The sequence below is a fragment of the Rhipicephalus microplus genome, chromosome X (assembly GCF_043290135.1).
Source record: "Rhipicephalus microplus isolate Deutch F79 chromosome X, USDA_Rmic, whole genome shotgun sequence".
Classification (NCBI taxonomy): domain Eukaryota; kingdom Metazoa; phylum Arthropoda; class Arachnida; order Ixodida; family Ixodidae; genus Rhipicephalus; species Rhipicephalus microplus.
The window spans coordinates 498,032,659-498,048,467 of NC_134710.1; the positions used below are offsets into that span (position 1 = coordinate 498,032,659).

The window sequence follows — 15,809 nt, forward strand, 5'->3', positions numbered from 1 at the left end:
TTCATCAGACTGTCTCGTTTTGCCTCCCGCAGCGTCTTGTTTTGTCCCACCAGTCGGGGCAAAATGAGACACCTGGAACATTTTTTTAATTTTTAAAATAATGTTTTAAACTATGGCAGCATGCCAATATTTATCTAGCACATGCCTTGTAACCATGCGTTATTTATCTAGCACATGCCTTGTAACCAAACAAAAGTTTCTGGATTGATGTTTAATTTATGGAGTGAAATAAAAAAATATTCAATATTTTAAAATTTTACCACACCTATACCCTACATCAAATTGTTTCTTCACAGGAAATAGTAATGATAATGATAATCGTTACAGGACAAAAGAGATAGATCTGAGATCCCAACTCTATCATCACACTGAGTTTTCAGACACCTATTCCAGCTGCACATGTGAAACAAATACGCCAACCCCAAGTTGCTTGCCAGCAAGCAACTTCAATTCACATTCAACACATTCAACTTAATTTAAAGGGGCCCTGAAACACTTTTTCAAGCAAGCATGGAATAACTGAAAGTGCTTAGTGCTTCATGAATTCAATGCCGAAAAAATATCAAGAATTCATCCAATACGAGCGGAGTTGCAAAGGTTTGTCGCATGCTGCTATCTCATTCCTTCTTCTCTCGTTACGACAAAAGCGCTAGAAGCTAAGAAGGGAAGGATGGCTCGGTCAAGGAAAATACGTCATGTGTGCCTTGTGACCGTGAGCCCTTTTTTTTGTTTCTCTTCGAATACGTGGCTTTTTCAGTGTGATCACGCACGTGGACAAGTCGCGGCCTCTCGCAGCGATCCCTGTAACGACCGAGCACGCTGTGTTAAAATCAGCCAATGTCTGATAGATGGGCTTCCACCAGTGATTTTTGAGCTTCCTTCGTCATTTGTCAAAAAAAAAAAAGAAAACAATGTTTAGCCGACTTTGATAATTTATTGTGAATTACAGGCCGCGTGTTGCACTATATTAATTGGTTCGCGTGTTCTCGCAGCCTCTACAACTGATTGGCAGTGTTTTCTGATTATGCTCAAAAAGTTTTGCAGGGTGCCTTTAAGACTAGCCAGAACATGCTCTCTATAGCCATCTAAAAAGCACGTGCAAGTAACCCCAGCAGGACTGCAGCAACCTACCTCTGCAACAGTCTGCCCACGGAGTCTGGGGTTTTTGGTTGACAAGGCCTGGTATACGAACTTGATGGCAGCCACAGCGCTGTTGGACAGCTGCAGCAGCAGAGATGAGACAGCTCAAGGCAGCACTCGTGTGAGAAAAACAAGTCACAACCAGAGCACTTCTGCCATCAACCAGCCTAAACGGTCTGCGTTATAAGCTACCGCTGCTTGCGCCCGAATAGCGGCAAACCTTCGCGATGGTATTGTGCCTGCCGTCCACTTTTCGCTATGGACAGGCTCGCATACATTCGTAGAGCTGCCGAACGAATGCACGCACCTGTCAATGGTCATAAGTAGATGGTGCGCACTATACTATCGTGAAAGCTTGCCGCTGTTTGGGTTTCATTTGACGCATCAAACACAAGTAGCGCATGCCAGTGCTAGTACAGATGAACCTCAGTTACAGGGCACTTGACTTGAAAATTATTATTCATTTCAGAGACACTGATCCTTTGTATAACGAAACTGAAAATGCTACACCTGCAATGAAAAAATACTTGGTTAGTGCAACACTCAAAACTTCAAAGGTAGCTGTAAAAATAAAAGAAATCTTGACAGAAAATCAATTAACAACCACACTTTCATACCATTGAATGACAAATCACTCTTTTTCATATTAATATGAATGCACACCTGTTTTGTCAAATGAGCTTTTTTCTTTTGCAATTTAACCTTCAGTTTCAGTTCACTCTAGTGCCAGGGTGGTAACATGAAAAACAAATACAAATATGTTTCATGGTTGACTATCATGTTTCAATCTATTTAGTTTGTAAATACACAGCAAGACAGCATAGTGATACCTAGTTTACAGTGAATTTGAAGCCTAGATGAATGCATTTTTGTTTGTAGGATTCATGCACAAGACAGATTTGTTGGAGCAGATGTTTATTTCTAGTTTCAACAAATGTTGGATACAACAATCGAACTTATGGTGCCGATCCTAATTCATTACGTCGAATGCACAGTTAACTCCATATAACAAAGTGAAAAAAGAGCAGTAATCTACTTCATTAATTAAAACTGTGAAATTAAAATATGACTTTCTATGCAAACTTTATCAGAGCTGACAAACTAATTTTTACAGAGATGCTACAAGAAATGTTCGAACGGTAGAGCAGTAAAAAAGAAATCACCTTCCACGGCCAAAAATGTGAAAATAAATTTAATGAGCTCAAGAGCACGTCTCAGTGCCCTGCCAACAAAGTAATCTACGTAGTGGCCATTTAGGGATGCTTAAAGCTGAACAAAAGGCATGTGCAATGTCCAATGAAAATAAATGTTCGCGAATCTACCATGCTCAATTTGCCCCCATAGATTTCTATCAAAACCTCACGGAAGCAGTGCTAAACCACTTGCCTTGCACTCAGTACCATGAGTGTGCAACATCAAAAACTGTCACACACCACAAAAGAGCTGTTGTCTTCATGAAAGCAATCAAATGACCCAAATTCTGGCAGCTCTGTTTATGGCGGCCACATTTTCTGCTTTCCGACATCATGCACACCCGAACAACTAAGCAATGATGGAAGCTTTGTTTGTCTGTATGCACTGAATTTACTACAGAACAATCACATGATTTCACAGAGCCGTTCCTTCCCCACAAATGTCTTTATATTGTAACGGCTGCTCAATACAAACAATAAATATAAATTAGAACACTAATCTGGCTGCCATTGCTGCCAGCCTCTTCTTCTCCTTCTCTCATGGCTCATACCCAATGCAGGGCCAAGTAATAGGGCCAACTCTCTTTAACTAAAACTTGAAGGGACCTCTGAATTTTGTTTGAATTATCAGAAGTTCTCAGATATATGAATCCTGGCTAGATAAACCACACATTATGATTAGGCATTAATTTTATCACATATAAAAATTTTTTAAACATTTTTAAACCCTCACTGCACCCAATGAAGGAAAACCAGAGGTGTAAGGTCCCCAAGTTTATTGGCCATATACTGCTGATCAGACCTTTTAAAGAAAAAGTGAACTGCCAACTGCTTCTTTGCTATGTGTGCCTTCAGCACAAACCTCTCTATACCAGTTGAGAAGTATCACGATTTACTGTGCGTGTGCTTCATTTAAAACATTTGTTCACTAGCAAAGGCTTTTTTATTGAAGGCCTAAGGCACTTATTTGTCATTTTTAGACTCTTAGGATTATATAGGCGCGCAAACTTTTAAATAGTAGTGGAAAAGCAGCAGATATTTTCTGGTATGGAACTGCAAAAACTATGAATTAACCAAAGGATGAGTTTGAATTAAGTGGCTTTTAGGTACACTGAAGGTATAGAGGGTCAACTAAAAATTGGATTTTGTTTAATTTAACTGAAAGTATGAAATATCAGACTGAATTATCACGAGTCTGCTGTAGATGAATTTTTCAGTATTTTCTTTGGTATACTACTCACATAATCTAGAATTAACTACAGTAGACTCTCAGTAAATGACAATCTTTTTACTAAAAGCCTACTGTAATATAACGAATTTAACTATGAAATACTAGTAATAAAATATTTAAAGGTGAATTAAGCTATATATTTTTCATGCTGACTGATAAATTCTTCAATGGCGAAGAAAACATTTCTGCGACTGTAGCAAAGAGTAGAGGCGCCAAAAGAAATAACTGATTCTGATATTTCCAGGCCCAAATTTCAAAGAGGTGGTACTACGAGTCCTTTCCTCGACGACGTGAACCGGAGATACGATAGAAAGTAACGACTGACAGTTTCTTCCTCATTACAAAAGAGGCACAGAGGCGAAAGCGCTCAACTTGCTCTATGCAAGTAAAAGTTCAGGGAGGTAAACCAACAGCGAAGTTTGGTTATAGCCACTTCCATTATTCTCGACCACAATAACTCACTGTGCCAGGGAAATAAAGGTGCTTAAATACTAAAAACGCTGTAAGACAGGGTCTTATAAGCTTTTCTGAATGTTAGTGCGCAGAATCTTGTAATTGTGATGTATGCTGTTAGTGGGAAAACCCGAATTATCAGTGCCAAAAGTGCCGCCTTTGCTAAAGAATCAAGGCTTTCATGTAAAAACAAACCCTTGTGGCGTGGTACCCAAATTAAATGAAGACATTGAAGGTGCGCGGAAACTAGTACTTTGAAGAGATTTAGTAGAGGCGTTTCACCAGACGCGAAGAGAGAAGAGCACACAGATAAGGAGTCAGTGATAATTACCACTACTGTAAGTGAATTATAACTTTTGTAAAGCTAATATTATGGCCATAAATCCAGCTACAAAAACTGGAAGAAAATCAGGCAGTCGTAACAGAAAAGATCACTCAAGATCAGGGCAAAATATTTATATGCCAGATCTTCTCTCGGTTGTGAAGCGTCCATTGCAATAACCACATTCAGTGGCAGATTATTTAGATTCTTTTGTAACAGTCCATTTAAAATGCCATGAGGTAATAATTTCACATGGTTCGAAAAAATATCATGGTCGACAATGTTTATGAAGTTAGGCTGCATCGTCAAAAGAAGCACATCGTGAATTTGTACATTTAGGGAGTCGAGTAATGTTTGTACAAATATCATTTGTGGCGGACAGAATCTAGGCCAGTGCTCAAAAAAAAATAAGTCACAACTATAGAGATGAAAACTATTTGAGTATGATTATAAAGTGATTTATACAACCTTAAGAAAGTCTACACTGTAAGTACGTTGAATAGGCTTAACAGGTGTAGTGTTCGCACTTTCAGGTATAACACAGCATGTGCCACATATTTTGGAAGGCCTAAGCACATTCGCAAAGCCTCTCGCTTCAATAGGACTAGCAGCCGAAGCTCGTATGCTGGTGCGCCGGAAAAAAGAACACAGCCAAATTCTAATACCGGCCGTCATACAATTTAGAGACCATCAAGAGTGCCTTTCTTCTGATACCAGATCAGCGGCTGCTCAGCCTGCGCAAAATACCCTTTGCACGTACTCTTCTAGTTATGATATATTCAATATGAGGTTTCCAGTTTAGATATTCATTATATAACTCCTAAATATTTTAATAAATCTACTTGCACGATATTTTGCAGCTTGTAAGAGATATGAGCACCATGTCGTTAACAGCCTCGGTGTTGATGATGATGATGATGGCCTAAATGCATGGCTCACACCTGCTCTGGAGAATTGGCCAATAAACGAGTATTTAGATAAATGGGATCACACATTAATTGTGAAGCTAATAAATTATAAAATTCTACGCACTTCCTTTTCCTTGTTCTCCCCTTAATCCTCTATTCTACTAGTAGTCACTTTGCCCCTTAACAATATCTGGCAAACGCATCTGCTCTCGCTTATCCAGAATAGCCTTTCTCAATGAAGAAAGAGCTATTCCAAAACAAATGGTGATTTCCTTATTCATAATTGCTCGTTCATTTCCTGAATGATTGAGAACACTGGCAAGATAACCTATACTTCTCAGTTGATGCAGACCCACACAAATGCCAAATCGGGTGCCAGGCGGGAAACTATGCCCCTGAGTACAATGCGCTAGGGCTATTGTCAGGAGTGTAGCCAGAAGTTTTTTTTCGGGGGTTGGGAGTTCACACCGACCCGACTGAGGGGAGGAGGTGGGGGGAGGGCAGGCATCGGCTTTCTTCTGTGACGTGACTATCAACGGGATATATAAGTTGAGCAGATTGTGTACAAAATCATGAGACTCTCCTTCTTTCCCATGCGTATTCTTGTAAAGAGAGCAATAAAAAGTAAAGTAATCGCAGTAAAATATGGTACAGGTACAGTGGCTGTTTGGAGCAATGGCCTTTCATCACACCATCGAATAGACTAGTCTTAGAAAATGCATCATTGCGACGACCTGCCTGATCGGAGAAGACATCGTTAATTTTTAATCTCTGTTAAGTGCAGAGGCGTAGCCCTCGTCGGGGCGAAGTGCGTTTCATAAGTCAAGGACGGCTCCGCTAGCAATGTGGAATGAGAGGTATATGCAGCATGTTTTTGTACATTTATAATTACATTTCAGTTTTGCTTACTTAGCTGAAGGAATTCTTCAGTGTCAATATTTGTGATTACATGCCTGTTGGAATGATCTTTATATTGAGCTCTATCTGTCAAGCAGCCCTGATGCAGCGATAGCTTTTAAACTACAATTTTTACTTCACTGAACACACCCAAGCATGCTTGCCATATGCACTAAGTAATTTTTTGTAAGTGATGCTGCACATTGGCAACACAATTTCACACACGTTATTTTTCGGGCAGGCTTTGTCGTAACCTTGTTTGTCATTACAGTCACTGCGACTTTTGATAGCAATGAAGTACTCGAATCATAGAGGATTTATCATGAAATCTGTGCGGGTGAGGAAATCATTGTTCAGAAATGTTCACATGGTCTCGATCAAGAATAAACCTGGGACCAGACTGTACCTACTCACATAGTTGCTTACCGAAGGCCCATGGTATGAGCTATGTATTTAAAATACAATCTCTGTGAATTTTACATACCACCGAAATAGCCTGCATGTAAAATTGAAAATACCTAAATGATCTCAAAGCTTGATATGCCAGTTTTTGTCACATAATTAAGATAACAGCCAACAAAGCTGCATATTAGCGTGCTAGGATGAGAGTATATATACTAATTGTCTTGAGTTTCTTGAGGGCTTGCGAGCCACATAGTTAAAGCTGATCGTCTTCATTTTCTCAGTGCCATTTTGAAGAAGGTTTGGAGCTGTTACTAACAAAAGCCTCAATTTGGAGCAGCATCTAACAGCATTTCCCTTTTAGAGCAGCACTTCAATCACTGAATAGTCAATACAGCATAACCATTGTTGTCACCCTGCACCTGATTCACCTCGAAGGATGCTCAAAAGGCTTACCCCCGTATTCACAAATGCTCCCTGACTCGACCCTTCACTCTAAACGCTCTTGGCGTTTTCTCATTCACAAATCGCTCTTCACTCGAAATGCTTCCTTCACTTGAGAATATCTTGAGCGTTTCCTCGATATTGTCAAAGAAGCGATTGAGCCACCAGGAATCGTACCTCGAGTGAAGTTTCTGCGCCAACATCGCACCCGTGGCAGAGCCCGTCTTGCTTTGACAGCATTTTTCGATCAATTAGGCTTTCACCGCCGCATTCTTTCGACAGTGACGGTACGTGTTTACTACGGAGCTGTCTTCGCACAGTTCGGCAATGGCTACTGTGGAGCTGGGACAGGGGGGCGTGGTGTCAAGAGGAGCACTCACCAGTGCCATGATGTGTTGTGTTCCGTGTATGCACCAGTAGATTACCTGCCTTCGGGTGTGCATATACTCATTCGGGTGTGCATATACTGGCGGACGCCAGTGCTTTCAAGTGTTTCGATGAAGCTCGCAACCCACATCAGTTCAAGCTTGGCACGAAAGCTTGACAAACAAGCGAAAAGGAAACGTAACAGCAAACTTTCGATGTGCTGCATTCACCATACTCCTGAGCAGCTTCCCCTCTGGTGAATCTTTGCTATCCCAGCGGAAATATATGGCGAAGCATACCTTCCTTAGCTGATCGCCTGTGTTAACGAGAAGGTAAGTTCTCCTGTTTTTTTTTTGTTTTGTCATTTACCCCCTGCTTAGGTCAGATCACTATTAGAGACAGTTTAGGAAAAACAAAAGCCAATGCAATTGGGCCCAATGAGTGTGTTGTTGTTGCTATTACATGTGAAACATAGCTTCGATATACAGTGTCAATGCAGCTCACAATACCAATGAACAACCAAACCCAGCCTCGGGGAATCAAGCAAAGGTTCATGCTCTGTGAAACGTGCATGTACGCAAGAATGCATAGAGTGTCGTATGAAGACGCAAACATATGAAATAAAATTACAGCAGATACATTATAGGATAGTTTTTTTTTTTTAAGGATGAACTCTCCCCCACCCCTGAATAGAAATCGCTGGCTACAGCATTGATTCGTGCAATTAGATAATGGAATTAAATAACCATATGCCTGGTCAGCTGCCCAAGTGCATGAGCCAAACATATGTCAAAATAGTTAAAGCTCAATAACTCAACCATGTGTGTTCTTCAACACAAGAGATAATAATGAATGTGTGAACCACGAGAAGTAAAGAAAATGCGGCTTTGGTGTCCTAGCTATTACAATTTCTTGCCTCTTCTGTGCAGGGGCCAGGCTGCCGAAGGAAGAACACAGAGGAAAGGTCTCCTAAAATGTGCCATATTAGCAATGCATTGCAGACTTCACATAACTGTACACAAAAACAAAAGGACAAAATCTGCAGTGAATGCGTGCAGCTGCACTGCATTAGACACGCTACGGCCTCTACTACCTCGATCTTATTTATGATGTCCTATGAGCTCGAACTTAATCTTGACAGTGTGTCATCTGTATATGCTTGATTGACGGACACTTTGCAGTTGCACTCTTGTGTTGGCCACATTGCTCTTCTTCAGCCACATGCAATAAAGGTTCATTTTGCCATTTGCACTTTATGCTTTGTTCCTTTATTAATACATAACTACCGTCATGCTTCTTTTTCAGGATGAGACGAATCACAAAAACCTCTTTTTTAATTCTACAGGAGAGCAGTTCTACAAAAATCAAGCTTGTTTTATATACACCACCACCACTCTCTTCCATGAAACTGAGATGGCGTGGTTCCAGCGTGTAGACATGCTAGTGTTGCAACAATAGTGGATATTTTATTTACAGGGGTTTGACCAGAAATATCCGCGATGTCTCCAATACTCTTGAGCATTTTTTACCACTTTGTTGCACTGGTCTTCGTTAAATCAGCAGAGTAAAATACTCTGCTTCTTGACGACACTTTCTTCAAGGTTCAGTGAACCACCACGGTCGTTTTTAAGACAGAACAGCGCTCAAAGTCAAAAGCGCCTTCAATTTTATCATTTCCAAAACAATAAAACATCTCATCATTTCCAAAACAATAAACAGGATCACAAAAACCCCTTCTTTGATTCTACAGAAAAGAAGTTCTGCAAAAATTAAGCTTGTTTTATATACAGCAGCACCACTCTCCTTCCACGAAACTGATATGGCGTGCTTCCAACGTGAAGACATGCTAATGTTGCAACAATAGAGAATATTTTAATTACAGGGTTCTGACCAGATATATTCATAATGACTGCAATACTCTAGAGAACTTTTTACCACTTAGTTGCCCTGGTCTTTGTTAAATCAGCAGAGTGAAATACTCTTCTTTTGGCAACACTTTTTCCAAGGTTCGGAGAACCTACACGATTGTCTTTAAGACAGAAAAGCGGGAAAAGTTAGAAGCGGCTTCAATTTTATAATTTCCAAAAGAATAAAACATCTCCTATAAATTATGTACTGCCGAGGCTTTAGAACGCAGCACAGACCCCACGATCCTTTTCAAGAGGTATGATGATGATATATGGTGTTTTTGGCGCAAGGGCCATTTGATGGCCAAAGAGCGCCAGTTCATGCGACAAGGAATGTGGACAATGATCGTGATTATCGGCTGTATAAGGGCCATAAAATTCCTCGCGGTAAGGCGGGTAAAAACATACAAGTAATAAAATCATGACCATGCCGTGAAAGGTGTGTGTGGTATGAACAGATAACAAAAGTTGGTGATAATAAAAAACGATGGTGTATATGTATGGCATTAGCACAAGTGCCTCACCGGTTCATACCCTTGCGTGCAAGGGCCATGAGGCAAGTGCTTTCCTGTGTAGCCACTGCAGCAAAAACCTCCCTGGAGAGGTCGTGCTACGGGATGCCCGGGTATATGATATGAAAATTGCGAATTTCTTTTAAAAACGCTAACAATGATTTATGACTAAAAAGCGGTTCCCTACCAACGAACATTGCAGGGTGTAAAGGTATATGTTGTCGGTAGGGTAATGGAAAATGCTGTTTTCTTATAGTTTCTAAGTGTTTACACTAAATTAACACGTGAAGGACGGTTAATGGTTCACCACATCTGTCACACAATGGTGGATCGCCACCAGATAAAAGATATGTGTGTGTCGTGTATATGTGTCCTATCCTGAGTCTCGTTAGTATAACCTCTGTATGACGCGATTTTGATACCGGCAGCCAATGACCAAGGTGTGGCTTAATAATGTGTAGTTTGTTTTGCGTGTGTATCCCACTTGCTCTGCCAGTAGTCCCTGATGTTTCGTTTGAGAGACGGCTTAAGATCAAGGGCCGTGATTAATATGGGTGTAGGGCCAGTGCTTTTGTGGACGGATGCAGCAAGCTGATCCGCCCTCACATTGCCTTAGATCTCACGGTGCCCTGGCACCCAGCACACTACAACATGTTGTTTTAGTGTGTAGAGTGTGCACAAAATGGAGTAAAGTGAGACAAGGACCGGGTTTTTTGTTTTTTAGGACTGTGCAGAGCCGTTACCACACTGAGGGAGTCTGTATTAATTACTGCTTTTTGTATTTGTAGTTGTTTGATGTGTTTAGCTGCCACAAGTATCGCGTAAGCTTCTGCTGCGAAGATACTTGTGCTTGGATGTAGAGGGCCAGCATCCGAAAAGGATGAGCCGACAGCAGCGTAGGACACAGAGGAGTTGGACTTGGAAGCATCTGTAAACAACTCAGGACGTGTGTATTTGTGTTGAAGTTCCAGGAAGTATGTTCGGATATGGGCAATAGGTGCATGTTTTGTAACTCCTAGAAAGGACACATCGCAGTCTATAGTCTGCCATTGCCACGGTGGCGGATATGCTACAGGAGCCATTAAACTGTGTTCTAATGAGACTCCAGTTTCCTCGGCTAGACTTTTCAGGCGAACTGAGAAGGGCTGCCTCATCGAAGGCCTGTTTTGAAACAGAAATGAGCTCGACAAATCATTAATAGTAGAGTATGAGGGGTGCTTTTTATCTGCTTTCACCTTAAGGAAATAAACAAAAGACATATAGGTTCTCTGCAGATGAAGCGACCACTCATTTGACTCAACATAAAGGCTTTCTACAGGGCTGGTGCAAAAAGCACCCGTAGAAAGGCGAATGCCCAAATGGTGCACGGGGTCCAGCATCTTCAAAGCACTTTGAGTTGCAGACTGATAAACAACGGCCCCATAATCTAAGCGGGTGCGAATGAGGCTTCGATACAGATTCATGAGGCATTGCCTATCACTACCCCAAGTAGTACGTGACAACACTTTTATAACATTGATGGCTTTAAAACATTTTGTTTTTAAATACTTGATGTACGGTACGAAGGTCAACTTGTTGTCCAAGATTAAGCCTAAGAATTTATGCTCGGCTTTGACGGACAGACGATGCCCGTTCAGTCGAATGTCAGGTTCAGAGTGCATGCCTCTCTTTCGAGAGAACAAGACACACGTGCTTTTTTGTGGGTTAAGTCGAAATCCGTTTTCATCTGCCCATTTGGAGACCTTGTTTAAGCCCGGCTGAACCTGCCGCTCACACATGGCCAAGTTGCATGACTTGAAGCCAAGCTGAACGTCGTCGACATATGTACAATAGAACATATTGCGGGGAATTGACAAGTGCAAAGAATTCATTTTAATAATAAAAAGTGTGCAACTAAGCACACCACCTTGTGGCACGCCTGTTTCCTGGACAAATGTTTGGGAGAGCACACTGCCCAGACGGACACGGAATGTCCGGTTTGACAGGTAACTTTCGATTATATGAAACATTATTCCGCGCACGCCAAGGTGGGACAGGTCTCTTAGAATTCCGTAACGCCATGTAGTATCATAAGCCTTTTCGATATCGAGGAACACAGAGAGGAAATATTGCTTATGAACGAACGCGTCTCTGATCTGTGCCTCGATACGAATAAGGTGGTCTGTGGTGGATCTACTTTCTCAAAACCCGCACTGAAATGGGTCGAGCCAATTATTTGTTTCAAGAAAATGTACAAGTCGGCAGTTTATCATTTTTTCGAAGACTTTGCACAAGCAGCTTGTAAGTGCTATAGGCCTATAACTCGAGGGTAAAGAAGGGTCCTTGCCCTCTTTCAAAATGGGAATAACAATAGCCTCTTTCCAGGAGGTAGGAATAGTGCCAGAAGACCAAATAGCATTGTACAAACAAAGTAAGGTTTTTCGGGTTTCGTTTGGTAGGTTTTTTAACATTTCATACATCACACGGTCAGAACCTGGGGCAGAAGTACTGCAGGAGTTTAGAGATGTTTGGAGCTCAGCTAGATTGAAAGCTTGGTTATATGCCTCGTATCTAGTGGATTTGTGTTCGAGTTTCTGCTTTTCTATTCTTGTTGTGTATTTTTGGAAAGTGTCAGTATAGTGGGACGAGCTGGATACCTGTTCGAAGTGTGCACCGAGGAAGTTTGCCTGATCTTCCAAGGTATCACCCTCAGTGTTTACGAGTGGAAGTGTGTATACTTGTTTTCCTGCTATCCTACCGACCATGTTCCAGACTTTAGCCTCCTGTGTGTATGAATTAACCCCTGATAAAAACTTCTGCCAGCTTTCTCTTCTGGCCTGCCGACGCGTTCTCCTGCCTTGAGACTTTATTTTCTTAAAGGTTTCAAGATTTTCGGCTGTCGGTGAGTTCCGAAGCAGCCTCCAAGCTCTGTTTTGCTGTTTGCGCGCGTTTCGGCATTCAGAATTCCACCATGGCACACAACGTTTTCCAGGGTGTCCATTTGTTTGTGGGATGCATTTTGTTGCAGCATCAATCAAAAACGTTGTGAAGTAGTTCACAGCAACATCAATATTCAAAGTACAGATGTCATTCCAACCTAGACAAGCGATAGTATGAAACTGTTCCCAGTCGGCTCTGTTTATGAGCCACTTGGGAACACGTGGTGGACACTCAGTTACTGCCGTTGTGCTCAAAACTACGGGGAAGTGGTCACTTCCGTACAGATTACTGACGACTTTCCACTGGAGTAGAGGCACAAGAGATGGAGATACTATGCTCAGGTCTATGGAGGAGTAGGTGTTATTGGCGAGGTTATAATAGGTTGGTTCTTTTCGATTTAGGAGACACGCGCTCGACGAGATAAGAACCTGTTCGATCAGTCGACCTCGCGCGTCATACCGAGAGTCACCCCATAGCCTGCTATGCGCTTTAAAGTCTCCAAGGAGAACATAAGGTTCCGGAAGTTCATCAATTAAAGAGTGTAAATCACGTTTTTGCAGCTGATAGCTAGGAGGAATGTAAATAGAGCAGATTGTGATCAGTTTATCAAAAAGAACCGCTCGAACAGCCACTGCCTCAAGGGGTGTTTAGAGTTGTAAGTGTGTGCATGCTATTCCTTGATTCACTATGATGGCAACACCTCCAGATGATGTCATAGCATCAACACGGTCTTTTCGGAAAATAACATATCTACGAAGAAAATTTGTGTGTTTTAAATTAAGGTGTGTTTCTTGTACACACAGCACTTTTGGCCAGTGTTCATGTAAGAGTTCTTGGATGTCGTCAAGGTTTCTGAGAAGGCCCCTGACGTTCCTTTGTATAATTTGAGTGTTCATGGTGAATGTGAAATAGTGCTGTGTGTACGAAAAGCGAGTGGCTGTTTAGACGGGGAGTCTGAGTTCACTTAACAGGGCCATCACCAGGCCCAGTTATTTGCTTTTTTGTTTTCTTGGCGCGCTCCAAGGAGCCACGCCGCTCTTTCGGCACCAAGGGTGCCGACATATCCATCGCCTCCTCGGAGGCACTGGATGCCCGCACATGCGGGCTGTTAGTTCGAATTTTGGGCCTCGCCTGGTGAGGGGAGGCCTTGAGACCCGAAGACTCTGGAGTCTCCGGTCTCTGTTTGGGAGTAGGCGGTGTAGCCTGGGCTACAGCCGCCTTGGGGGCAGGTGCCACAACCGCCGGCTCGGTATGCGCGGGCCGGAGGGGTGGCGAGGGCTGGTGCGGCGGTGCCCCCTGACGCGCCGCATCAGCGTATGTAGGTCCATAGAATGGAGTGAGTCTTCGCCGTGCTTCCTTAAATGTAATATTCTCCTTCACCTTCAACGTAATTATTTCGTTTTCTTTTTTCCAGTATGTGCAGGAGCGTGAATATGCGGCATGGTTTCCTTCGCAGTTTACACAGTGTGGCGGTTGTTTGCAGTTCTCAGACACGTGGCCTAGGACTCCACATTGCGCACAAGTCTGGCGACCACGACAGGTTTTAGAGCCATGGCCTACCTCTGGCATTGGAAGCAACGACGAGGGTTTGGTATGTACGGCCTGATAGATGTCTTTGTGTACCCTGTTTGAATTGATTCCGGTAGTTTACTGGATGCAAATGTAAGTATTAAGTGTTTTGTCGGTGTTTCCTTATTGTCTCTTCTGATGATGATTCTCTGTACATTAGTGACATTTTGGCTCTTCCACCCCTCCAAAAGTTCAGTCTCAGTCAAGTCAAGTAAGTCCATGTCGGATACCACTCCGCGAGTTGTGTTCATTGATCTATGTGGTGTTATGGTTATTGGTATGCCACCAAAATCTGAGAGACGGTCTAGCTTTTTAAATTGTTCTTTGTCACGGATTTCGAGGAGAAGGTCTCCACTAGCCATTTTGGTTACCTTGTATCCTGTGCCAAGAGTTTCGGTAAGACATCTAGAGACTAGGAAAGGAGAGACGGTCCTGGCTTGCTTTTCAGTTTTTTCACAGTGAATGACGTGGAAATGGGGAAAAGTTTCTGTTGGCTGGTTGAAGAGATTTATGTCGTCGGTGCGTACCCGCTTTAGGCCGGTACGATCAGATAGTAGAGGGAATGCGCCATGCATGCCGGTCTTATTTTTGTTCAGCAGCGTTGGCAGCCACCCACCACGGAGCCCAACAAGGGGACGCTGCAAGTTTACAGGTGCTGAAAGCTTGCAGACGTCAGCCGTACAACACTGCCATAACCCAATGCGCCTAGACCAAGGTAGGCTATTTGCACAGGGTTAACCCTTGCCGCCAGGAAAATTGGAAGTAAACAGAAGAGAGTAGAAGACAGGACAGATAGATAGTGAGAGATAAAGACGAAGATGTAGGCAGAGAGAGATAGGAAAAGGCGACTGCTGATTTCCCCTGGGTGGGTCAGCCCAGGGGTGCCGTCTACATGAAGCCGGGGCCAAAGGGGTGTGTTGCCTCTGCCGGGGGGCCTTCAAGGTCCAATCACCCAGCGTCGGCTCAACCCCCAGGATCCCCTTTTCCCTGGACACGGCAAAGCCACGCACGGCTAGGCGTGGGAGGGAGTAGAAACTCCCCCGCCTTTTCAAGAGGTATTCCCAGCAATAATATTCTGCAAATAAAAGGCAAAACATAAGTGCAAAGGTCATTCATGCATTAAAGATTGTGCTTCTGAGCTAGCAGGTAAAAGAGACGGGACAAAAATTTTAAGACGTGGCCGCTGTGTGAACTTGGAGACAGAAGCTACAAAGATTTAAAGGTTACGTCTATTCGAATCTGTCATATTGTCACGTAATACAAAAGGGGGAACACACACAATGATTTATTGAGGGCGTACTTGTGCCCAGAAAAGTAGCTATGTCACAAAGAAGAGTCTGCTAAAAGCGTTCCGCCTACGTGTCCCTTTCTGAACAGCTACTCCGTCAGTCTTCCCGGCTCGTGCTCGTACACCAGAGGCATGCGCTGCTCTGCCCAAGATGCGTGAGCAAGCGCGAGGCACAGTAGACGCCCACATAGCGTCTCGTTGGTTGCGAGGCACTGCAGATGCTCACATAGCGTCTCGTTAGTTGCGAGGCATTGTAGA

The 15,809-nt window shown here is 42.8% G+C and overlaps 1 protein-coding gene across 6 annotated transcripts in view; it reads right to left on the bottom strand.

The window, feature by feature from the left end:
* Swt1 (Swt1 RNA endoribonuclease) overlaps positions 1 to 15,809 on the bottom strand; it is a 323,033-nt gene that overhangs the window by 216,519 nt on the left and 90,705 nt on the right. For all 6 annotated transcript variants that reach the window (XM_075880970.1, XM_037412977.2, XM_037412978.2 and 3 more), the window contains exon 6: positions 1,132 to 1,221. In XM_075880970.1, coding sequence (XP_075737085.1) covers positions 1,132 to 1,221 — 90 coding nt within the window. The remainder of the gene's footprint in view (positions 1 to 1,131; positions 1,222 to 15,809) is intronic.